Source organism: Zeugodacus cucurbitae, chromosome 4, assembly GCF_028554725.1.
Source record: "Zeugodacus cucurbitae isolate PBARC_wt_2022May chromosome 4, idZeuCucr1.2, whole genome shotgun sequence".
Lineage (NCBI taxonomy): Eukaryota > Metazoa > Arthropoda > Insecta > Diptera > Tephritidae > Zeugodacus > Zeugodacus cucurbitae.
Genome location: NC_071669.1, coordinates 23509532 through 23532154, shown reverse-complemented (window position 1 = coordinate 23532154; position 22623 = coordinate 23509532). Strand labels below are relative to the sequence as shown.

The 22623-nt window shown below is 36.6% G+C and overlaps 4 protein-coding genes and 3 long non-coding RNA genes across 9 annotated transcripts; 3 read left to right on the top strand and 4 right to left on the bottom strand.

Moving 5' to 3' along the window:
* Positions 1–918: 918 nt before the first annotated feature.
* Positions 919–2476, top strand: LOC105214762 (protein Gemin2). Of its 2 annotated transcripts, XM_054229043.1 has the most exons (4): positions 919–1017; positions 1089–1385; positions 1442–1627; positions 1693–2476. In XM_054229043.1, the coding sequence occupies exons 2-4, from the start codon at positions 1245–1247 to the stop codon at positions 2305–2307; spliced, it is 942 nt and encodes a 313-aa protein (XP_054085018.1). In that variant the 5' UTR covers positions 919–1017; positions 1089–1244; the 3' UTR covers positions 2308–2476. The 2 variants fall into 2 exon arrangements, with proteins under 2 accessions (XP_054085018.1, XP_011186669.1); XM_011188367.3 differs by having other exon boundaries at positions 952–1385.
* On the bottom strand, positions 2264–3804 carry LOC105214761 (uncharacterized). Of its 2 annotated transcripts, none has more exons than XM_011188364.3 (5): positions 3665–3804; positions 3237–3578; positions 2924–3180; positions 2751–2858; positions 2264–2688 (listed from the first exon to the last, which is right to left on the bottom strand). In XM_011188364.3, the coding sequence occupies exons 1-5, from the start codon at positions 3719–3721 to the stop codon at positions 2499–2501; spliced, it is 954 nt and encodes a 317-aa protein (XP_011186666.1). In that variant the 5' UTR covers positions 3722–3804; the 3' UTR covers positions 2264–2498. The 2 variants fall into 2 exon arrangements, with proteins under 2 accessions (XP_011186666.1, XP_028897824.1); XM_029041991.2 differs by having other exon boundaries at positions 2264–2685.
* Positions 3805–4766: 962 nt separating this feature from the next.
* Positions 4767–5235, top strand: LOC128921405 (uncharacterized). The gene is made up of 2 exons (XR_008470866.1): positions 4767–4908; positions 4989–5235. It is a non-coding gene; the product is annotated as an uncharacterized LOC128921405 (long non-coding RNA).
* On the bottom strand, positions 5022–7185 carry LOC105214760 (UPF0489 protein C5orf22 homolog). The gene is made up of 2 exons (XM_011188362.3): positions 6456–7185; positions 5022–6400 (listed from the first exon to the last, which is right to left on the bottom strand). The coding sequence occupies exons 1-2, from the start codon at positions 7033–7035 to the stop codon at positions 5514–5516; spliced, it is 1467 nt and encodes a 488-aa protein (XP_011186664.1). The 5' UTR covers positions 7036–7185; the 3' UTR covers positions 5022–5513.
* A 500-nt stretch (positions 7186–7685) lies between these two features.
* Positions 7686–8954, bottom strand: LOC128921610 (uncharacterized). The gene is made up of 3 exons (XR_008471042.1): positions 8599–8954; positions 7997–8537; positions 7686–7930 (listed from the first exon to the last, which is right to left on the bottom strand). It is a non-coding gene; the product is annotated as an uncharacterized LOC128921610 (long non-coding RNA).
* Positions 8955–10116: 1162 nt separating this feature from the next.
* Positions 10117–11544, top strand: LOC105214790 (uncharacterized). Its single transcript, XM_011188431.2, has 2 exons — positions 10117–10857; positions 10916–11544. The coding sequence occupies exons 1-2, from the start codon at positions 10474–10476 to the stop codon at positions 11066–11068; spliced, it is 537 nt and encodes a 178-aa protein (XP_011186733.1). The 5' UTR covers positions 10117–10473; the 3' UTR covers positions 11069–11544.
* An 849-nt stretch (positions 11545–12393) lies between these two features.
* LOC105214759 (uncharacterized) lies at positions 12394–14140 on the bottom strand. Its single transcript, XR_008471041.1, has 3 exons — positions 13989–14140; positions 13796–13931; positions 12394–13579 (listed from the first exon to the last, which is right to left on the bottom strand). It is a non-coding gene; the product is annotated as an uncharacterized LOC105214759 (long non-coding RNA).
* Between the last annotated feature and the right edge of the window lie 8483 nt (positions 14141–22623).

Sequence of the window (22623 nt, the reverse complement as noted above, 5' to 3'; positions counted from 1 at the left end):
CTGAATTTGGATGTCAGGAGCATCTTACGCATCAACATCTTCTTCTTCCATCCATAAAACATCGTCATCATTCATTAAACAGAGAATCTCTCGGGCACGTCTAGCCGCAAATTCTTTGAGGACGAATTTTCGCGATAGGTAACAGCTCTTGTTTTTTTATGTGATTGTTTGTGTTGATTGGTGGCTTTATATGAAGAAAAATATAGGCCACATATGCTACACGATCTTTTAAATTAATATATTACGCATTAATAAAACTTTTCGTAAAAGCACCAACCCTCGCCCCCTTCCAAAAAAAAACATTTCCGGATCCGCCACTGAAAGGCGACAACATGTATGTAGACGAATGAATAAAAAAAAATTATTAAAAAAAAAACGAACAATACCGTTATTTTTGACATACGAGTTGTGTTAAGAAATCAGCAAGGAATCAAGTTCACCTCTATGCGCACAGAGGTACATACATATGTAAGGGAATAAGCATTTCTTTTTGAAACCTCAAGGGAGATGAAGCACAAAATACTGCTTAAATATGTATCTTTGATATTCAAATGTGTTTAAATGAAATATATTATTGAATATATTATAAAAATTATAAAAATACCCTTGTCTCCAGCCTCTGAAACCCATCTAGCCCCACAATTAGAAATTCTAAAGATATCCAAAGAAGATGTGTTCCTTTTAATAGTATGACTCTAAGCCAAAAATGGGCAAATCAAGTCAACATTTCCTCTAGCCCTCTAGCCATTAGTGTGTAAGATATCATAGCAAAATTAGGAATAACGTATAGGTTTAGAGATCTGTAAAGTTCTTAAACATAAATCGGGATCAAAAGTGGTTATCTAAATGCGAGTTTACGTTTGCAGCCAGTAGCTTACTATTTATAAATATTTTGTACTTATGTTTGTTTTTCGACAAAAAGTTTTTTTTTTATTTCATGCAACTTGCTTTACATTTTCAAAACAGTCTTCATTTCACTTTACATCATAAAAAATAAAAAAATACTAAATTTCTAACGTAAATAAATTATGATCGTTAATTAATCGGACGTTTTATTTTAATTTAAATACGTTGTACTAATTTGGTAGCACTTCCACTTTACAACTTTTGGCCGCACTTGCACTTGCATGCAACCCACAAGTTCCACGCAATTGGATTGTATTTATTAAGTATTTGCGGCTTTTGTTTTGACTACGTTCTGTTTGTACAATCGGCGTTTTTTGATTTAACACAATCTTGGAAACATGACCACAAAAAAGGAGACTTTATTTGAAGTAGAGCGCAATCAAAAACGCAAATCAAATGTTATCTACAAAACGGACAAAGAAGCGACTGAGGATGCTGTTGTCAATGGTAGTAGTCCAATGGACACATTTCAACAACAGGTAAAACACAATATTTGCGAATATTTGGTGCGCAAGCTATTTATTAATAATGGCAGGCATTAGAAATACGTGAGCCCGGTCCCGATTTCGATCCAACAGTAACACCAAAGGACGGCGATGAATATCTCATGCATATGCTGTATGAACGCAAAAATTGTCCAGCCGTTATGGTACGTGAGCCGAACAAGTGTAAGAAGAATAGAACAGCAGCGGCACTAGCAGAGAATTTTAAGGATGAAGATGTAAGTACACTACTTTTAAATGTCATTTTCATAATAAAATGTTACCCATACATGTTTCTTTAAAGGAACCACTGAAATCAATTTCATACGATGGAATACTGCCTACAAAAGAGTGGAAGGACTACCAAATTAAGGACTTCGAAAGTACACGCGAAAAAATAGTACTTTTACGTTTGGAGCTGCACAGACAACGTTATGATCAGACATTAGAACCACCATTAACAGCGGACCCTGTTGCATGGCATACATTTTGTCACGAAAATCCACCATATTTAAAAACAATATTACGCTTCAGTCAACGCACTCTGGAGCAGCTTTTGGAATTCATTTGCGACTGGCTGCGTGCGGGAGAAGAGAAAGTAATTTTGGAAAATATCTCTACAGATGAGGCAATGCCGTCAACATCAAGTGCTGCCTGCAATGAAAATTCGAAACCAGCTTTATTAGATCTCACCGATACAAATGCTTGGTTAGGTACGTGGCTATATGCTGCCTTATCTTGTCTACATATACCCATCGAACCGGAGGTGCATAGCACTTTACGTGATATTGCGCGTGTTTGTATACGTTTACGGGGACGGTTACCAGCTACAGCAACAGGTAAAGCGGTGCCATTCAACTTATTCATACTCCTGATTGCAAAGGCATTTGGTCAAATGGACTTCGCCGAATTCGTTTGATGAGCCAAGCTCCATACGGAAACAATAACATAAGAAAGTACAATGAATAGTTAAAAAGTTAAAAATAGAAAGTTGTTGCACTAACTCAAAAAGTGCATCCAACACAGCAAACAAAATCTAGATTGCAGTTTTTATATAAGTGAATAAAAACAAATTTTCAAAACCACGACATCTATTTGTTTCTGTATGTTCTAGTTTTTTGTATGTAAATTTGTATATTTGCTATAGAACACTTTTCGATAAGATTGGCAGATCTCACATTGACGCAGGTGCGCGTCAGGCGTTGATATTGAGGAATCAGTGCAAACGGAGTGCGAATGTTGCGAGGGGCTGCTCACACCCGTAACTTGGCTTAGATTGTACGAGCTATTACTGAAACTACTAAAAAGAAGTTATGAACAGTTATTTTTATGTAAAAACAAAAATATGTTCCACTTTTTCACCTTGAACCAGTTGAAAGCCGGCGTTCACCGGTTTGGCATGAGTTGGCGTCCGCTTTATATGATTTTTGTGCGTTATAGCAAGGAAAAGCAGCACTTTTCTTTGAAAACCTTGTACGTAAAAGAAAAGAATGTAAAAAATGCAAAGTACACAAATATAAAGTGAAATTACACACCCACTGCCACAACTAGTTTTCACATGGCAAACTGGGCGCTGACGTCGTTTCTCTTCCAAATAATTAAAACAACTATTTGTGGGAGACAATGAGTGCTGGCTGTGTCGGTTTGGCGTACGTTTGGCTTCAAATTCTAGATTCTTCAAAGTTACTTCACTGCATGGCTGTTGTACAAATTTTTGCTGTTGCTCAGACTGTTGTGGACTGTCCTGTACACCGATATGTGCGCTTAACTCCACTTTAGGTGCAATAATTCCCTGTAAGATACAGTCACATTTAAAATTACGAAATAAATAAGTCTCTTTTTAACTACTGGAAATGCTGGCGTCGCTTTCATCAGCAGTTGTACATTGATATTGTGTTCACAAGACAGTTTGGGTATATCCGATTGCATTACGTCGGCCAGTTTACCCATAAAAAACGCCATACGTCGTCCGTTCTGCCAAAGCGTTATCTCCATTTGCTCGGCGGCTAACACGCGTTCCAAGTCACTTACGGAACCAACGGACTTAAAATAGCCATCCATAGTGAATTTGTCATGGCAAAGCAGTGGGAAACGTGGCTCCATTGCACCGGTGCGGAAAAAGTACCCCAATGTCTTGATAGTAACCTCCAAATAACCATGTGTACAAAGCCAAACGCCGGGACAAGTCACCTAATTGAACGATAGTGGTGGAAATAGTTAATATACACGGAATAATAATTGTATTATTTATTTATTTGATATGTAAAACTACTTACCGCATGCAACTGAAATTCTATTTTAACAAATAAACGCTTCGGAAACATTTTCCACATTATTAGTAACAATTAAAATAAATTTTAATATAATATGTAATTTGTGCTTTTTGGTACTACACTGAGCGTCCTTGACATAACGTATTGAAAGTGATTTCATTTTGTTTTCGTTGACAACAATATTTTATGGAGTTGGGGCCACAAGGCGCGGCTCCCCATTTGAACTACACTTAGGCGCAAGCAAGTGTTTCACTTTTTGTTTTGCCGGTGAATTTGAAAAGAACGTGCTGTTCGTCGCTAACCAGCGGTTGCTAACGGTATTTTCTAGGTTAGTATTCAGTTGTTTCTGTTTGAATACACAGATATGTATGTACATATGTAAGCTTAAGCATAATTTCATACATAATTACCATTGTATATGCCTAGGTTTCTACAATGATAATTACACACCTAAATTACAAAAATATCTACATAAATAAATATGTTTGCACTGAAATTTTGTATGTTATATGTGACAAAGAAGTTATTTCAAAGTGTAATTAATAAACGTCAGTCGGTGTTTAGCTGAAGTGACATATGTGAAGTATTTCTTTAATTTTAAAGTTTTCGATACTACGGAAATTAGAAGTCACGACTTGAAATATGTTACAATATTTAATTAATACATAACAGCACATAGCACACGTTTTAAATTTGAATTCCAATACACTGGAACAGAATAAAGTCCATACATTAAAAAAAAAAACAACCTAATAATGTAAAAGTTTTGACTAAATCTCTATAAGCACAGCCAGTAATACAACACAATAATTAAAAAATATGATTTACCTAAAACACTAGCTCATCCGACGGCGCACCAACTGCTACAATTATCAACCGCAACTAACAGACTTTATGTTAAAACTAAAACTTATTGTCCAAATAATGTACATATGTTAATAGGAAGCGCAAGAGCACTCGCCAAAGGTGATTGTGCTCACACCGTAGCACTTCGTACTTGGCACAGAAACTTTGTGTAACACGATAAGGTCCTTAATAGCACCTCTAACCAACGTCAGTGCCTTACAACCCCACAAATGGTCAGCAGTTTAAGGGTGGACAATATACAAGGGGAACACAAAATGTGTATATATGTATGTACTAAGCATTAGCATACGAAGAAAAGCATAAGTTTTGCTAGCGTGTGGAGTCGTGCGCCAAGCTTTTGAGGTTAAAAAATGGACTCCAAGCAAGATACCATAATAAATGTATGTATACATAGTTTCGACGTTTTGACAATGACAATGTATACATAAATACAGTTATTTATTATAATTTAATTTTTCAGAATTGGCACTTTCAAGAAAAAAAAAAATACAACTGTTCTGCGTTAAAATGCGCTATAAACGCTCCTTTATTGAATCGTTATTTTGTTTGATACTTAATTAATATCTTCGAGTTGTATAGCATATGTTTATATTCACTTAAACAATTAATAGTTTTCCTGGTTAATATCATTTATATTATTACTTTTTTTTAATAATTATTAGTCAATATGTTGGACTTTTAAATAAAAAATAATATGCTATAATTACTACATCTCATCGCTTACAACTACATATAAATTGTGCACAGTGCGTACACTGTAAAAGGTTTACATAATTTGTTCAAATGACATATGTTAAAAAAACATATAGCCATTAAACATATTTAACTACGCATGTATACATACTTACTTAGAGTACGTTTCATATATTTATTTGCAATGGTGGAACTATGCGAACTCAGCACCCGATTTTTGCAAGTGTATATAACCGCTGCGGGAAATACACGTATACACTTAAACACAGCCATTGCATACCAAGTTATTCAATTACAACTGCATTACATCCCATTCTTCGTCCAAATAATGTAGTATAGCTTTATCATGCAACCGATCACCAAATACCTCACGTAATACTTGCAATACTCGCTCTTGTATGACACCCACTTGATGTTTGGGACAGTAATCATCTTCGGCCGAGCAAGCCATTGTTATGAGCACCGGTGGCGTGGGTAAATTTTGTAATAAGCTCTTGAATTGTGCAAAATATTGTTCCAATTCCTTGGCTGTGCTGATATGATGCGGCAAACCATTTGTGTCCGTGGTACTACCCGAATCATATATGAGTAGCCAGTCTATCTCATCGTCGGCATAGTGTTTCTGCAATGATTTGGCAAGATTCTCAATGCGTACATAAGTCTCTGGAGCAATAATAGTGGGATCGGGTGCCGGTGTCAAACCATCCAGGGTACGTGTTTCTTCCAAATGTTCAAATATCTTTTTAAGCGCTTCCAATTGCAGCTTACGTCGCTCTGTTGTACCACCGCAGTCTTTCACTTCGGGTTCAAAGTGAAAGATATCGGTGAGTTGTTCGTAACAATTTGCATCTTTATAGATTTCTAAAAATGGATTTGAAGTACTGAAGAAATCCAAATCAATGTCTAATACAAAATTTGGTCCATCTGCCTCTTTAATGAACTGTGCGGTGTCAATTGGTGTACTATCGCTTGATGTGTCTACATTAATTACTTGTAGTTCCATGTTACGCGTATCCAGCAACTCTTTTGTATCACAGTAGTTACCTTCAGATATGAAATAATCAAGTGGACAATCAACACTGATTTTATCATTTTTGTTGCCGATTTTAAAATTGTATTTGCCTATAGGAATTTGTTGGCACCACGAATTTTTCAGCCAAATTACTCTATTGAAGTGACCTAAACGCAATAACAATTATTAAAGATTTGTTTTAATTAATTATTTATTTATTACCTGCGTAACAAGCCGGCATAATCCAATTTTCAATGCTAAGTTCGGCCAACATCGTTTCCTTGTCATAAGAAGCACTAGCGGGAATTTCACGCGATATAACCATATCAGGATGAGAATCAAAATGTATCAATATATTATTCTCTAGCGGTAAATGACGTGTAGCCAAGCAACGGTATATAAATTCTAACACATCATTGTGATAGTCAGCTATAAAAATGGGAATGCGTTGGAATTTACGCGGCAGCGCATTCTTCAATTCTTCTGTATCCAAAGTAAAATCTTTCGGCTTTAGAGTAATTCTTTCAGAAATGGTGCCAGCGATCGACGTGGTCGACACATTACCCAAACCATTTTCATCATCTAATTCCGATTTGGGCCGCTTTGTTGGCGGTTGTTCCTCCGTGCCCGCCTCACTTTCAGTCGTTTCTTTCATAGTATTGACTGTATCAATATTTTCCGTTGACACGCTTTCACTTACCGCGGATGATGATTTTACTAATACATCGCTGGCGTCTACTACTCCTGTAGTTGGTAACTCCACTGTGGACGAGGCACTATGTTGATTCGAATCTCCTTCCATTTTTAATTAAAATCTCTTATTTTACTTGTCAAGCGAAATTTTTTGTAAAATCACTATTTTGTTTTCTTTTGAGTGCTTTGAACTTCTTTTTCTCTGAGTTTGCTCTTTGAATATGAAAGTGACAAATTTCGGCGAAAATCAGCGATTGTTTGCGTCTTCTTCTTCTTCTTTTCCTTCTACATGCCATTCACAGCACTAATACAACGGCCACAGTTGAAACTTTTGACTAGTGATTTATGATTTAAACCATTCCTGCAAAACAGGTACCAGTGAATTCTTTTTGTCAAATTGACAAAATTACCCGAAACTATTATGTACGTGTGATCGTTAATCCCTTTCTTGCACATTACATTCATCATTTAACAATTTATATATACCTCTTGAACAATTCTGTGAATGATCTTACAATCACGGATGAAAGACCCAAAACTGCGAACCAAAACTACATGCGCACTTTCAGTATTGTTCTTGGTACTATTACGGCTGAAATACCCAAAACTGCGAACCAAAACTCCACGTGCACTTTCAGTACTGCGACCCACAAAAGCCCTGAAACTATACCCGCTATTTTCGGTTAGTTCTACCAACATTCAAAATGAGAATTTAATAACAAAATCATTAATTATATATATTTAAAATATCATGCCACTTCGGTGTTTATTTACTTTATAAATGTATTATCGTACTACACTATATACATATGTAAAACGTATTGAATAGTTGAACAATTTTTGCTATCTGATAAAGGCTGGAGGAAGAGTGGCAAATGTCAAATACCCCGAGCGGCCTGGAAGTGTAAGCTGCGCAGATTATGTGAGGACCCTTTTGGTTTCTATAGGAGATTTGGAAGATCTGTTCTTTCATTAATTTCACTGGTACTAGATTCATCCAATTTCTGCGAGGAGGGTTTCAATAAATTTAAAATTTGAATTTTTACAACATTCAAGTTGGTAATAATTACCTTATGTCCATGCTCTTGCTGTAGTATTTCCAATGAACTAATTTCGGTGAATCCATGTCCTTGTAAAGCGATACAACAACGTTATGATTGCTCAATACATACAAGAAGTTTTTAAATTTCGATGATCACAAACATTCACTTAAATGTACCCTTTAATTTCTGAGTTTTAGCTGCTAATGGCACGGCCAACTGAGGGGCCGGTAATTCTAAAAATACTGCAAAAGCTTTGCCCTATAACCCATTGGCAAAACCCAGTTTACACACGTCGCGATGATAAACGGTTACAAAAGCACCTAAACCATGTCGTTTCAGTACTTCCCGGGCTTGTGTTGAGCAAAAGGTTTAATTGCACGTAAAAAATTGACATTAAACCTAATATCTGGTGTGTAAATGATTTGTGTTCGATGTAGCAGCGTTTGTAACCATAGTTCTGGATTTGCTTGCAGCACATATTCCATCGATTCGAAAGTTCTACGCTGCTACCATAAATGACACCAATTAGGTTGCGTACCTTTAATGCGCCGTATGAGGTTTGAAATATCTGTATGGAAAATTTTAGAATTTAAGGCAAGATAATATTATTATATTCAACAATTATTTACGTATTCAATGGTTTCGCCCTTGATGTTGACCATTGTTGGCGTAGCTTCTATTGCGTGCTTCGAATTGGCAGTGCAATGAAGTATTACTGTATCACCCTCTTCAATTCCATATTTTGGCTTTAGAAAACTTTTATTTTACGTTTTACTTATTTAAAAATGCGTGCTTCAATAATTTAAAATTTAATTAGGCTACAGATCACTGATTTAAATAAAACACGCAAATAATACTTCACAAGCAGCCATGATATAGCTCAAAACAAAACTTGTTCAAACACGAGAACTTTGGTTGTATCTTTCAATCATTCAGGGTGCTGTACGATAGAAGAGTTGAGGTAAATGTTTATGCACATTTCGCCCTTTGTTGCATATGTGTGTATGTAGTGGTGTTATTAAAATTTCTTTGAATGTGTTGGAGTTTCAGTACCCACGACTTGCTGGGTTACAATAAGATAAAGACATTACTAAAGAAATTAATTAAATTAATTATAAATATTAAAGAATGAAGAGTACGAAGTTTGTTGTTATTGAATTTTCAGAACATATCTGACAACTTGAGTCCAACCAATTATTTGGTCGTAGTGGATGGAATTCTTGGATGTTCGTTGTGTAATGGTTAAGCTGGGAGAATTCAGCAGTTTTTCAAGCTTTGACATTGTATATGTAGTCTGCTTTCTGATACTATATCTATCGGAGTGGCATATATCTCTTCGTACGTACTAAACGTACACTGCATTTCGTACAACCATGATATGGCTTCTGAAGATACCCAAGTTATATACTGACTTTGCTAATATTTTTCCTAAGACCAGACGCGTCTACCGAATAATCTATCCGCGTCTATCAAATAATAATATGTTAAATTTCAAGAAGTTATTTTAGATTTTATTATATAATTTTATGTGAATTTAGAAGGTTTTAATAATTTCGCAATTCTGATCTACATGAGACATGAGCTATTTTTGCTAAATAAAATTGCCTCTTGCAACCTTTTTGCGATGTTTTAAACTCAGGCGACCGGCATGGGGGCCTAATTATTCGCAAACATAGTGTTAGTGCACAATCCACTTCTAATGCTTCCCGACAACCATATTCCTACAATTTCCCCCTTTCCAATCTATGGACAAGCAAGACCTAAACGAATTAGTGAATTTGTCCTTAGGCTGGAAAGGGGAAATTATAGGAATAGGAATATGCTTGTATTTATTCTATGATTTCAAAACGCATTAAACCTGTCTTCCTTTCAATATAGCGGTGATCCGAAAAAGAGTGCCCTTTAAGAACCCTGGAATACCTCATTTATAAGTTCTTCCGACATAAGTGTTGCATTTAATACCCTTTCTTTCGGAAGATTTCCAGAGAACATATTAGTTGTACAATTTAAGCTATGGGTCTCCCCTTCGACTTCCCTGTATCTATATTTAATATCGGTATACGAAAATAATCAACGTTTGAGTTTTCCTTTAAAAGTAATGAATTTGCTACACACCGCCAACATTTCTGGGAAGCGATCTACATATATGGTCCTCTAGTCCTCAGGAAAAAAATTTATAAACAAAAGTGAATATTTCGAATCTTAAAAATACTTCTCAACGAAATGAAGTAGCAGGGTACATAGGTTAAAAAATATAAATTTTATGTCTATATATTAGGTTAACATAGAGCATATTTACTCGACCAATATTTATGACTCTTTCATCGGAAAAAAATACTTATCAAAATAAGTGATCTAATGTATATTGGCATGCCAATTATTATATGCAATCACTATTAAATATAAATCAATATTAGAATTGAACACCATTACAATTAAAAGACAATAAACAAGAAGTTTTGAAAGTTGCGTTGGGTCGTTTACTTGAATTTTAAGCTAACAAAATGCAGTTGGGAGCTTCTGCAGTTATTACGGGATTCTATATTCTCACTAAATTGGCAACGATTTTCGCATATATAAAGTTTACGAATGTGAAGTGTGTGACCTACGACAAACCCTTCGCAGATTTCCGACAATGCAATCTTAAAGCTTTGTCCCGAAACACTGTCGCGTTTTCCTTACATGTTCAACTTTTCCAAGTGCCAGTGAATAATGTCAGCGTAAATCTGGATGTTTATAAGAAGGCGAATGGATATCGGCCTTTCATGTATAACATAACCACGGACTTTTGTAGTTTTCTAAAAAATAAAAAGCGTTTACCTTTCGCCAAATTGTTGATGGACACCATAGAGATCTATTCAAATATTAATCACACTTGCCCATTCAACGTGAGTATCGTATTGTTGGTAACTTTAACCGATTTATTTAAAGAGTGTCAAATTCCAGCATGATATTATTGTCAAGGATTTGGTGCTGAAAACTGAACAAATGCAATTACTTCCAGTGCCGATGGGTGATTACCTGCTCAGATTATCCATTGCGGCATATAACGACTATAAGGCCACAGTTAAGATTTATATACAAGTGGTGGAGAATTAGAGCGCTTTATGGAAATGTATGATATTCAAATGAGATATAGAAAATATATAAAGCTGAATAATTAGTAAATTATAATAAATCTTTAATTAGGTATTTTATTTACTTATACAAAAAAACACAACGTGAGGCACTTATTACTTCATTCATACAATACACGTCACAAAATATTCTAAATCAGTGAAATAGAACGAATATGAATAAATGTTTCGTAATACATATATCTAAAATCTTCATATTCTTTTTAAGAACAATACATTTTTTCTTCGGGAAATTCAATTTATTTGTGCCCTATAATTACCATAGAAATCGTTACATCAATTTTCAACCTTCTCTACGCCATCTTTGTAGAACGAATTGTGTTTTATAGTACCAGGATTCGCTTCTTCGTTGACGCTAAATTTATTTCAAGAGTATTGAGATTTGAGAAGAGCCAATAGGAGTGATATCTTAAGAATGCAGTGGCCCACAAAATGGCAATAACCGAAAATAAAGAGCTAAGATATAAATAGAGATATTAAAGTCAAATTTGATACAGAGGATTACGTTTGGGCGGAACTAGGACTGGAAAAACACCAGAAAGTCTTTGTATTTATTTTATGGTAAAGACAGTACATACTTAAAAGTTGCTCTAAGATTAGTATAAAAATGGACTCAATAAACATACCTCAGAAACTACTTGACCAATTTCAACGAAATTCGGTTAATAATATTATTTTGGTACCCCTTAACAACGGTTAGAACCCCTACTTGCCTTATTCCACACTTTTAAAGGTCATCGGATCCGTTCACTTTACAATCTATAAATTAAACACCAACGAAGATAACATTTAGCACAAATACTACATTTCATCATCACGAGTCTAAAAATCCGTCATTGAAATAGGATTATATTTTTTAAGGACCCAGACACTGAACATGAGGACATTAATGCTTGTGGATAAGTTTTTATCGAAAATATCCGTTAATCTCTCAGTTCTAAACGAATTCAAAGGAGATGCGTTTCTTATAGTAGTGTGCCTCTGTGTCAAATTGTTCATATTTACGATTTAAAATTAATCCTCATATACGATGATCGTCTTGGATATGGTGTAAAGCAGTCACGCGATAGTGCGTCAGCTTGTCTGAAACCTCGTTTGGTATCGAACGGCTCGGAAAGGTCCTACCTGATCCTGACGGAGCTATTGGTGTTGCTCAACGTTAATTTACACTGCCGCATTAGTTTTCATTCAGAATGCTGCCAGACATTGGCCAAAAAAATATTTTAATGTTAAGTCACGGTTGAAATTTGACATTATGTTTGACCAAATAGACCAAAAATGGATCAATAAATTTTAAATTCACTTGTAATTTTCTACAGTACTGGTACATGTATTAAAATATTACACACATTAAATTTAATATCAATTTATATAAGTATTCTATATACATAATACTAACTATAACTCCTATTGTAGTATACCTACACCTTCTTTTGAATATTTGTTCTTGTTCTTCAAAATATGGTTTTAGGTCAACTAAAACGACGCCTATAAATACAGCTGAGTCAACTAGTTCTCCGATGTGTTTTATTTGTCCCGTTTTTGGCTGAAATAAAGAAAATCAAAATAATGACAAGAATGTGACTTTAGAATGTTGTAGTATTTGTCGCAGTTCTGTTCTACATGAGTTAGTTTTCCTACATTAAAATGGCGCTTGCAATCTTTCAAGCTCAAGCGACCACCATGGGGGCCTAATTATTCGCCTACTATGTGTTAGTGGACAAGCCACTTCTAAAGCTTCCTGACAAGCTTTAGTGAATTGTTTGACGAGGATGTTTAGGTCCTCCTTGTTCTTAGATTGGAAAGGGGAAATCATAGTAGTAATATTTCGAATCTAAAAAAAACATCTCGAAATGAAGTTGGAGGGTACATAGTTTAAAGTATACGTTAATTTGCTACCGAAAATAATCGCATCATATCACAATCACACCGAAATATTGTATAACTCAGTAATGGTTTTAGAATCGCGAGACAACACTAGGTTAAAGCATATTTACTCGTACAATATTTATGACTCATTCCATCGGGTAAAATATTTTTATCCAATAAATGATCAAATGAATAATGATAATCAAATTACAGTATGCAATTACGCAAAATTTAACCAACAATTAAAAAACAATAATCACACGATAAACTGTGGGACTCTTGAGTTTCAGTTGAGGTTTACGCTAACAAAATGAAGGTGGGGTCTTCTGCAGTTATTACGGGATTCTATATTCTCACTAAATTGGCAACGATTTTCGCATATATAAAGTTTACGAATTTGAAGTGTGTGAACTACGATAAAAGTTTCCTGAATTTCCGAGAATGCAAGCTTAAAGCTCTGTCCCGCAACACTGTCGCCGCTTTTATGCATGCTCAAGTTTTCCAATTACCACTGAATAATATAACCATTAATTTGGATGTTTATAAACGGGCGAATGGCTATCGTCCTTTCATGTATAACATAACCACGGACTTTTGTAGTTTTCTGAAAAATAAAAAGCGTATACCTTATGCCAAATTTTTAATGGACACCATAGAGATCTATTCAAACATTAATCACACTTGCCCATTTAACGTGAGTATCGTATTGTTGCTAACTTTAACAGATTTATTTAAATAGTGTCAAACTCCAGCACGATTTTATTATCAAGGATATGGTGTTGAAAACTGAACAACTGCAGTCACTTCCTGTGCCGATTACCTTTTTAGAATGTCCTTTGCAGCATATAACGATTATAAGGCCTTAATTAAGGCATATGTTCAAGTGGTGGAAATCTAGCCAATTTTTGCCTCAATGGATATGATATTCAAATAAGTTATAGTCCAAGTCAAGAAATCTGTATAAAGCTTAAATAATATAAATAAAATGCATAAATAAATAAAAAAATTCAAACCATTATGTATTAAACGATTAGCTGGAAGACGACCTTAGCCTTCGTTGATACAAACAAACTCATTAGTCAGTACAAATCGCAGATGATTCTAAATCAATGAAATAGAACTAGCGAAACTATGGAAAAATGTTCCTTAATACACACCAAAAAAGGAAAACTTTATATTGTTTTAACCCTTGTGTTGCCACCCAAAAAAATCACACTGTCTGCCGCCAGGGTACCCGGGTACCCGTACACAAATTCGTGCGTATAAGTGCGTTATACGTAAAAATAATTGAGTGCATTCTATCAGGATCTATTTATTGACATCTTAGAAAGGTATTTCTGCTTGAAAGTACCATATAAATTACGTACAGACACCTTCATAGTACTAAATCAGCTCTAACGTAAATTTCTCTATTCAGCGAAGGCCAGTTGCGTGGAATTCGAGTGGTGGGGAAACAGGTCGTTATCGCTTTTAATTTTATCGAAAATTGAATGCGAAAAATATGAATAAAATATTTTTTGATGCTATATGCTAGATTATACGAAAATACATTTAATATTACCTTTTCGACAATTGTCAGAAAAGTTAGCAATGCCGATGATCAAAGAGCGAGCTCAGAATCAGCAAATAATGCGAAACCACTCTACCAAAATCGCAGTCGAAAGTTTCTTTGAAAGGCCAATAGTAGAGGTGGTACTCAGAAATGACCAACGTCGAGACGCTACTGGGAGAAGAGCTGTTGTTGGATCTTGTTACATCTGTAACGAGCAGCCTATTCGCAAACGCCGAAATACACGGAAATCCTGCGTTGAGTGCGAAACAAAAAATTCAACAAAATACACTCCGTTAGGTACTCGGGTACCCGGGTGGCAACACAAGGGTTAAAGAAGACATAATTTCCACCGAATATCTGCAAGAAAAAACCTTCAAAGGTGACTGTAAGAATAGATAAAATCGCTGTAAAGGGTACTTTGCTGTTTTGTCAAACGTATAAATTTAAAAAACCAATGAAAAATCTTCCGCTTCCTAACAATTTTCTGTTCTGGTTCTCCTGCTTGCAAAAAGTAGAAGTTTCATCTACTACAGAATCAAGAAAGTAATTACGGAAGGGTCACTCTAGTTTGTCTGCCTGGGTCTGGGTAGTTCGTTGGAACACATTGCTTGGCACAGTCAAGGTATCACTATAAATTGTAAGATGACAGAAATTCCTTACTTTGGCAGGGGATTTTAGACATAGAAGTCAAACAGTAGTGCATATCTAACTGTATAATTCATTATAATTTAGAAATTTTAGATTTAAACAGATAATTCGAGATCTATTGTCGGTTGTTCAACAGCTTTTATGTCGCCTAGATTCGTGGATGTACAAGATAATATAAAGAATTGAATATCGCTGATACTGGGACGTCTGTTCCACATATACAGGGCTGGTTCGTTGGCATCTGTCTGTATTCTCAGCAGTAGTGGTGATGTTGACGGATTTCTAAGCGGTTTCGGAAATTCTATGTCGTCTTGCTAGACTTTGTTTAGTGACAGGTTCAGAAATCGGGTTGAATTGGGAAAGTGTATCTGCAACGATTTTCTGGTGCACTGAAAGGTGCCTGATTCAGAGGTAAATAGACCGATAAAATCCAAATAACAGAACTGCCAACTGGAGACTCGTTACGTGTATTTCACGATCATATGTAAATTGTTTCTGTATTGACGATGTTTATTTTTTATTGAATGTAGCGTCTGTAAAAATCTGAAAGTACCAGTAAGTATTGTTGTTTGATGTAGTTCTTGTTTTACTTTATTGAACGACATTTGAAGTTCATAAGTACATTCTACTCTTTAGGAATTTTTGACGATTGAACTTTTAGCAGTGAGTATAGTGAACCAATGATTTCGGCCAATTGTTTGATGAATTTCCTGTAAAAATGTATTTTACCAAGAAATCTTCGTACAATTTTAATAAAAGTAGGAAATTCAATACTTATCTTTTAGTGGCTTTATACTATTCTTGATGACTGTGTGCCCAAAAAGTGTACCTCGATTAGACCAAAATAAGATTTTGTGGAATTAATGACTAATCCGTAATCTTGAAGACGATTTAATAATATAAAGTTTAAGATGCTGCACACGTTCGCGCATGAAGTTAAGTGAAGGAGGTAAACGAAGAGAAATAGAAGATCCCGTGTTACTTCATCGACGAATCTTTGGAACATTTGAACTGCTTTCTTAGACCAAATAGTCAAGACAGCATACGGGGTATTTATATGGAATTGTTCAAGTATTTAGACAGCGGTAATCTTCACAGGGTCCAGCGCTTTTAGTTGTGTGGTATAGTGGTGATCGCCATGGAATGTTCGATGGCAGAGGGATGGTTTGCTGCAAAGAGTGGTTTGGTTGAGTGACAATAACCTTAAGTATCGTAGTTTAGTTTATGAAGCGAAAGGTGTAGATTAACATTTACAGACTCATTGCTCATATGTTCACCTCTTTCTTACAATCTCATCTCTCTTTTACCAAAAGTATTGCAATTTATTTACAAAAAGTTGTTGCTAAAAGAAGAGAATGTTTAAAATTGTAGTGGTGTATTGGTTACTTCGCCTTGTAGTTTAGAGACCGTATTGAGATTAGTAACTGGTATAAAATTAAGAATTTTATTCAAATAGTCTCAAACAGTGACTAGAGTTTTTTTTACTTAATACCGATATTTATATAATTTTGTTCTCATTCCGTTCCCGTTCTTTTGCAGTCTTTCTGTGGTGGCTAGCTGTTTTATAACACTCAAATTAAAAAAAAAAAAATTGCCAGACAACATTTGGATCTGCTGCTTAGCTCTTCCTACCTTGTTTACATCATGTTAACATAAATTAGTTTTATTTTATAATAGTCTTATCAAAATAAATGATCAAATGTATATCGACATGCCAATTATTAAAATTAAAAACCGCAACAATTAAATAACAATAATCACGATAAGCTTACTGGACTTTTGGAAGTGCAAAAATCACTAAGTTGAGTTTTACGCTAACAAAATGAAGTTGGGGACCAATTTTGCAGTTATTTTTGGATTCTATATTCTAATTCAATTGCCAAGGATTAACGCATATATAAAGTTTACGAATGTTAAGTGTGTGAACTACGATAAAACTTTTCTGGATTTCCGACAATGCAAACTTAAGGCTTTGTCCCGCAACACAGTTGGGCTTTTCGTGCATGCTCAGCTTTTCCAAGTGCCAGTGAATAATGTCACCGTTAATTTGGATGTTTATAAAAGGGCGAATGGCTATCGTCCTTTTATGTATAACATAACCGTGAACTTTTGTAGTTTTCTGAAAAATAGAAAGCGTGTACCTTTTGGCAAATTGTTAATGGATACCTTGGAGAAATATTCAAACATCAATCACACTTGCTCATTCGACGTAAGTACCGTTATATAAAAATATAAAGAATGTATTCAAATGGTATTTTTGTTGATATTAATTTCAGCATGATATTATTGTCAAAGATATGGTTTTGAAAACTGAACAACTACAACTACTTCCACTGCCGATGGGTGATTATCTGCTTAGAACTTCCTTTGCAGTATATAACGACTATAAGGCAACAATTGGGGTTTATCAGTGGCGAACGCAGTAAAAAAATTTGGGGGGGAGGGGTGGGGGGGTTTAGGTAAAAAGACAATGTTTCATTATTTTAGTCACAAATTGAAGTCTAATCTTCTTTTATTTTGGGCCATAACATTTAAAATCTCTTCCTCCGTCACGTCTATATCTCTATGGATATTCAAGAGAGCCATTCCGTTCAGGCGTGCTTCTCCAGTTTTATTTCTTAAATATGTTTTAAGCCTGCGAAGTAAGGAAAACGAGCGTTCACTTGAAGCGACAGATATAGGGATTGTTGTTCCAATCTTTAAAAAACGATGCACTGTTTTGAAAATTTTTGCATCGCAACAATTCAACGCGTCTAAAAAAGTTTTGGATCTCTTTGTTTGATTTAACCAGTTCCTGAAAATATATTCAAAATTTTAGTTAGAAAATATAATCTGAAGAAAAGATTTTTAACATTTTCCACATTCTAAATTCAGCAACGAAATCATCGGGATCTTCTACATCAGCGGACCATTGCTTTTCTAAAACACGAACAGTCTCCTGCATCTCAATAACGTCAAGATTTATGCATTTATTTGGTTTAAATTTATTTCACAACAGTTTGCTCATGGAACGAAAACTGAAAGTCATAATAAATGAGTTTTTATTTTTCCTGTATTATGATTAACAATAAACTCTAAAAAAAATAATAGAAACCTTATTGGTGACTTTTCAGTTCAGAACTAATTTTCAAAAGAAGTCCATTTTCGACTCACAATTCCCCTTAAATCTAAAAAATCCAGTTCAGCAGCCTCAGAGTTATAAGGCAAACTCATTACTTTGAAGCAAATTAAAAAAATGTCTCTGTCCAGTTTCTATTTTTCTGGGTTTTTTAATTGGCCTACATTCCCACAACTTTTTAATACTATCCAGATACAATAGGTTTGTTTTTAGTTTAACATTTTCATAGTTTCAAAAAATTAAATTCTATCAGCAGAAAAGTATCAAAATAGGCCGTTTGTGAACAAAAAAGTATCAAATCACAAAATTTAGAAAAAAAAGTATCAAAAAAGATACAATTGTATCAAAACGGCAACGCTGTTAGTGACTAATGTATTCATTTATTTTACATATTCATACATCGGTGGTAATCTGGTAACCGATGTCCAGGGCATACTGGGATTATGGAGGGAACACTTCTCCGACCTGCTGAATGGCAGTGAGAGTACAACACCAGGAGATGGCGAACCCGATCCCCCAATCGATGACGATGGAACAGATGTTCCATTACCCGACCATGAAGAAATTCGAATAGCAATTACCCGCTTGAAGAACAACAAAGCAGCGGGGGCCGATAGATTACCGGCAGAACTATTCAAATACGGCGGCGAAGAACTGATAAGGTGCATGCATCAGCTTCTTTGCAGAATATGGTCGGAAGAAAGCATGCCTGACGATTGGAATCTCAGTGTGCTCTGCCCAATCCATAAAAAGGGAGATCCCACAATCTGCGCCAATTACCGTGGGATCAGCCTCCTAAATATCGCATACAAGGTTCTATCGAGCGTATTGTGTGAAAGACTAAAGCCCACTGTCAACAAACTGATTGGACCTTATCAGTGTGGCTTTAGACCTGGAAAATCGACAACTGACCAGATATTCACCATGCGCCAAATCTTGGAAAAGACCCGAGAAAAGAGGATCGACACACACCACCTTTTTGTCGATTTTAAAGCTGCTTTCGACAGCACGAAAAGGAGTTGCCTTTACGCCGCGATGTCTGAATTTGGTATCCCCGCAAAACTAATACGGCTGTGTAAATTGACGTTGAGCAACACCAAAAGCTCCGTCATGATTGGGAAGGACCTCTCCGAGCCGTTCGATACCAAACGAGGTTTCAGACAAGGTGACTCACTATCGTGCGACTTCTTTAACCTGATGCTGGAAAAAATTATAAGAGCTGCAGAGCTAAACCGAGAAGGTACAATCTTCTAACGGGTGATTTTTTTGAGGTTAGGATTTTCATGCATTAGTATTTGACAGATCACGTGGGATTTCAGACATGGTGTCAAAGAGAAAGATGCTCAGTATGCTTTGACATTTCATCATGAATAGACTTACTAACGAGCAACGCTTGCAAATCATTGAATTTTATTACCAAAATCAGTGTTCGGTTCGAAATGTGAAATCCGCTTTTTTATCGACAAATTTTGTTCAGCGATGAGGCTCATTTCTGGTTGAATGGCTACGTAAATAAGCAAAATTGCCGCATTTGGGGTGAAGAGCAACCAGAAGCCGTTCAAGAACTGCCCATGCATCCCGAAAAATGCACTGTTTGGTGTGGTTTGTACGCTGGTGGAATCATTGGACCGTATTTTTTCAAAGATGCTGTTGGACGCAACGTTACGGTGAATGGCGATCGCTATCGTTCGATGCTAACAAACTTTTTGTTGCCAAAAATGGAAGAACTGAACTTGGTTGACATGTGGTTTCAACAAGATGGCGCTACATGCCACACAGCTCGCGATTCTATGGCCATTTTGAGGGAAAACTTCGGAGAACAATTCATCTCAAGAAATGGACCCGTAAGTTGGCCACCAAGATCATGCGATTTAACGCCTTTAGACTATTTTTTGTGGGGCTACGTCAAGTCTAAAGTCTACAGAAATAAGCCAGCAACTATTCCAGCTTTGGAAGACAACATTTCCGAAGAAATTCGGGCTATTCCGGCCGAAATGCTCGAAAAAGTTGCCCAAAATTGGACTTTCCGAATGGACCACCTAAGACGCAGCCGCGGTCAACATTTAAATGAAATTATCTTCAAAAAGTAAATGTCATGAACTAATCTAACGTTTCAAATAAAGAAATTTTATGCGTTTTTTTTTTTAAAAAAGTTATCAAGCTCTTAAAAAATCACCCTTTACAAGAGTGTACAGCTCCTGGCGTACGCCGATGATATTGATATCATCGGAAGCAACAACCGCGCCGTTTGTTCTGCTTTTTCCCGCATGGATAAGGAAGCGAAGCGAATGGGTCTGGAGGTGAATGAGGACAAGACGAAATATCTCCTGTCATCAAACAAACAGTCGGCGCATTCGCGTCTTGGCTCCCACGTCACTGTTGACAGTCATAACTTCGAGGTCGTAGATAATTTCGTATACCTGGGAACCAGCATCAACAACACGAACAATGTCAGCCTCAAAATCCAGCGCAGAATAACTCTTGCCAACAGGTGCTACTTTGGACTGAGTAGGCAATTGAACAGTAAAGTCCTCTCTCGACGAACCAAAATCAAGCTCTACAAGTCGCTTATCATTCCCGTCCTGCTTTACGGTGCAGAAGCTTGGACGATGTCAACATCAGATGAGACGACACTAGGAGTTTTCGAGAGGAAAATTTTGCGCAAGATTTATGGTCCTCAGAACATTGGCAACGGCGAATACCGCAGACGATGGAACGATGAGCTGTACGAGTTATACGACGACATTGTAGTTCAGCGAATAAAAAGACAGCGGCTACGCTGGCTAGGTCATGTTGTCCGAATGGACGAAAACACTCCAGCCCTGAAAGTGTTCGATGCAGTACCCGCCGGAGGAAGCCGAGGAAGGGGAAGGCCAGGTGGAGAGCGACCTGGTTACACTTGGGATCTCCAACTGGCGCCGAACTGCGAAGGAGAGAGACAGGTGGCGCACTATCGTCGATTCGGCTATAACCGGCTAAACGGTTGCAACGCCAATCACATACATACATACATCGTCGGCAGAAAGATTGCTTTGAAAACAACAAATTAAAATTTTTCAAATGACTATGTAGAATTAAATTCTATTATTTAAAAATTCAATTACTTTGGGGGGGGGGGGGGGTGGTTTAATATCAATTTATATAAATATCCTATATACATATTACCAACTATTACTCCCACTATAATACAATACCTACACCTACTTTTGTATATACATATGTACTTGTTCTTCAAAATATGGTTTTAGGCCAACTAAAACGACGCCTATAAAAACAGCTGAGTCAACTAGTTCTCCGATGTGTTTTATGTGTCCCGTTTTTGGCTGAAATAAAGAAATACTAATTGGAAGATGGGATCATGTGTAGAAGTTCACGTAAGTGAGGAAAGTTTTTGATTGTCATTCACTTGGGAGTGGCTAGAAACGATTCTTCTCCACATGATTCAAGCAGCTCACGACTTCCGGTTTTAGACCAAGTATCCTCTGGGTAGCTAACAAACATCCGTTTGAAGGCGAGCTAAAGTGTGAACGAACTCGCTTCTGCGGTTGTGCGTAGGGTTTGGGACCCACCACATAGAAACGAAGTATCAATGAAAAATCGAAGAAAGCCTCGGACGAGACACCCCCTTTTGATAACGACCCCTGCAAACGTTTTAAGGATAATGATTTAAGGGCATGCACCTGGAATGTCCGGACCCTTAATTGGGAAGGTGCCCAGCTGGTTGATGACCGCCACGATGTCAAAATCGTGCTTGGCGATTTCAACGCTAGGGTGGGTAAAGAAGGTGTCTTTGGCACAACAGTCGGAAAATTCAGCCTCCATGACGAAACATCGCCAAACCGCCTGAGGCTGATCGACTTCGCTGGGGTCCGAAATATGGTCGTCTGTAGTACCAGATTCCAGCATAAGAAAATACATCCAGCTACTTGGCTGTCTCCTGATCGAAACACGCATAACCAAATCGATCACGCTGTGATAGACGGAAGACATGTCTCCTGTGTTTTAGACGTTCGTACGCTCCGAGGTCTAAATATAGACTCGGACCATTATCAAGGTGCAGCGAAGATACGCACCCGCCTCTGTGCAATCGCAACAGACAGCGACGAAATACTCTACTCGGCTTGCACTCCTGCTCTCTGGGAGCAGTCATCAGCTTCTCGGTATAAGGGAACTGTGGCACGTTATCTCAAACTCACTGCGTACAGCTGCAGCCGAAACAATTGGATTTCGGTAAAGACAAAAAACAAGCTGGTACGATGAGGATTGCCGTCTCGCAGCGGAGAGAAAACAGACTGCATACCTGGCAACGTTGCAAACGGCCACAACACGT

Bases quoted from the DNA above. Each gene is read 5' to 3' on its own strand.
- LOC105214762 (XM_054229043.1), top strand. From the start codon at position 1,245: ATGACCACAAAAAAGGAGACTTTATTTGAAGTAGAGCGCAATCAAAAA. The intron at 1,386-1,441 runs GTAAAACACAAT...TAATAATGGCAG, and splicing joins TGGACACATTTCAACAACAG to GCATTAGAAATACGTGAGCC. The intron at 1,628-1,692 runs GTAAGTACACTA...GTTTCTTTAAAG, and splicing joins AGAATTTTAAGGATGAAGAT to GAACCACTGAAATCAATTTC.
- LOC105214790 (XM_011188431.2), top strand. From the start codon at position 10,474: ATGCAGTTGGGAGCTTCTGCAGTTATTACGGGATTCTATATTCTCACT. The intron at 10,858-10,915 runs GTGAGTATCGTA...GTCAAATTCCAG, and splicing joins ATCACACTTGCCCATTCAAC to CATGATATTATTGTCAAGGA.
- LOC105214761 (XM_011188364.3), bottom strand. From the start codon at position 3,721: ATGTGGAAAATGTTTCCGAAGCGTTTATTTGTTAAAATAGAATTTCAG. The intron at 3,579-3,664 runs GTAAGTAGTTTT...TCGTTCAATTAG, and splicing joins TAGAATTTCAGTTGCATGCG to GTGACTTGTCCCGGCGTTTG. The intron at 2,689-2,750 runs GTGAAAAAGTGG...ACTTCTTTTTAG, and splicing joins CGGCTTTCAACTGGTTCAAG to TAGTTTCAGTAATAGCTCGT.
- LOC105214760 (XM_011188362.3), bottom strand. From the start codon at position 7,035: ATGGAAGGAGATTCGAATCAACATAGTGCCTCGTCCACAGTGGAGTTA. The intron at 6,401-6,455 runs GTAATAAATAAA...TATTGCGTTTAG, and splicing joins TATGCCGGCTTGTTACGCAG to GTCACTTCAATAGAGTAATT.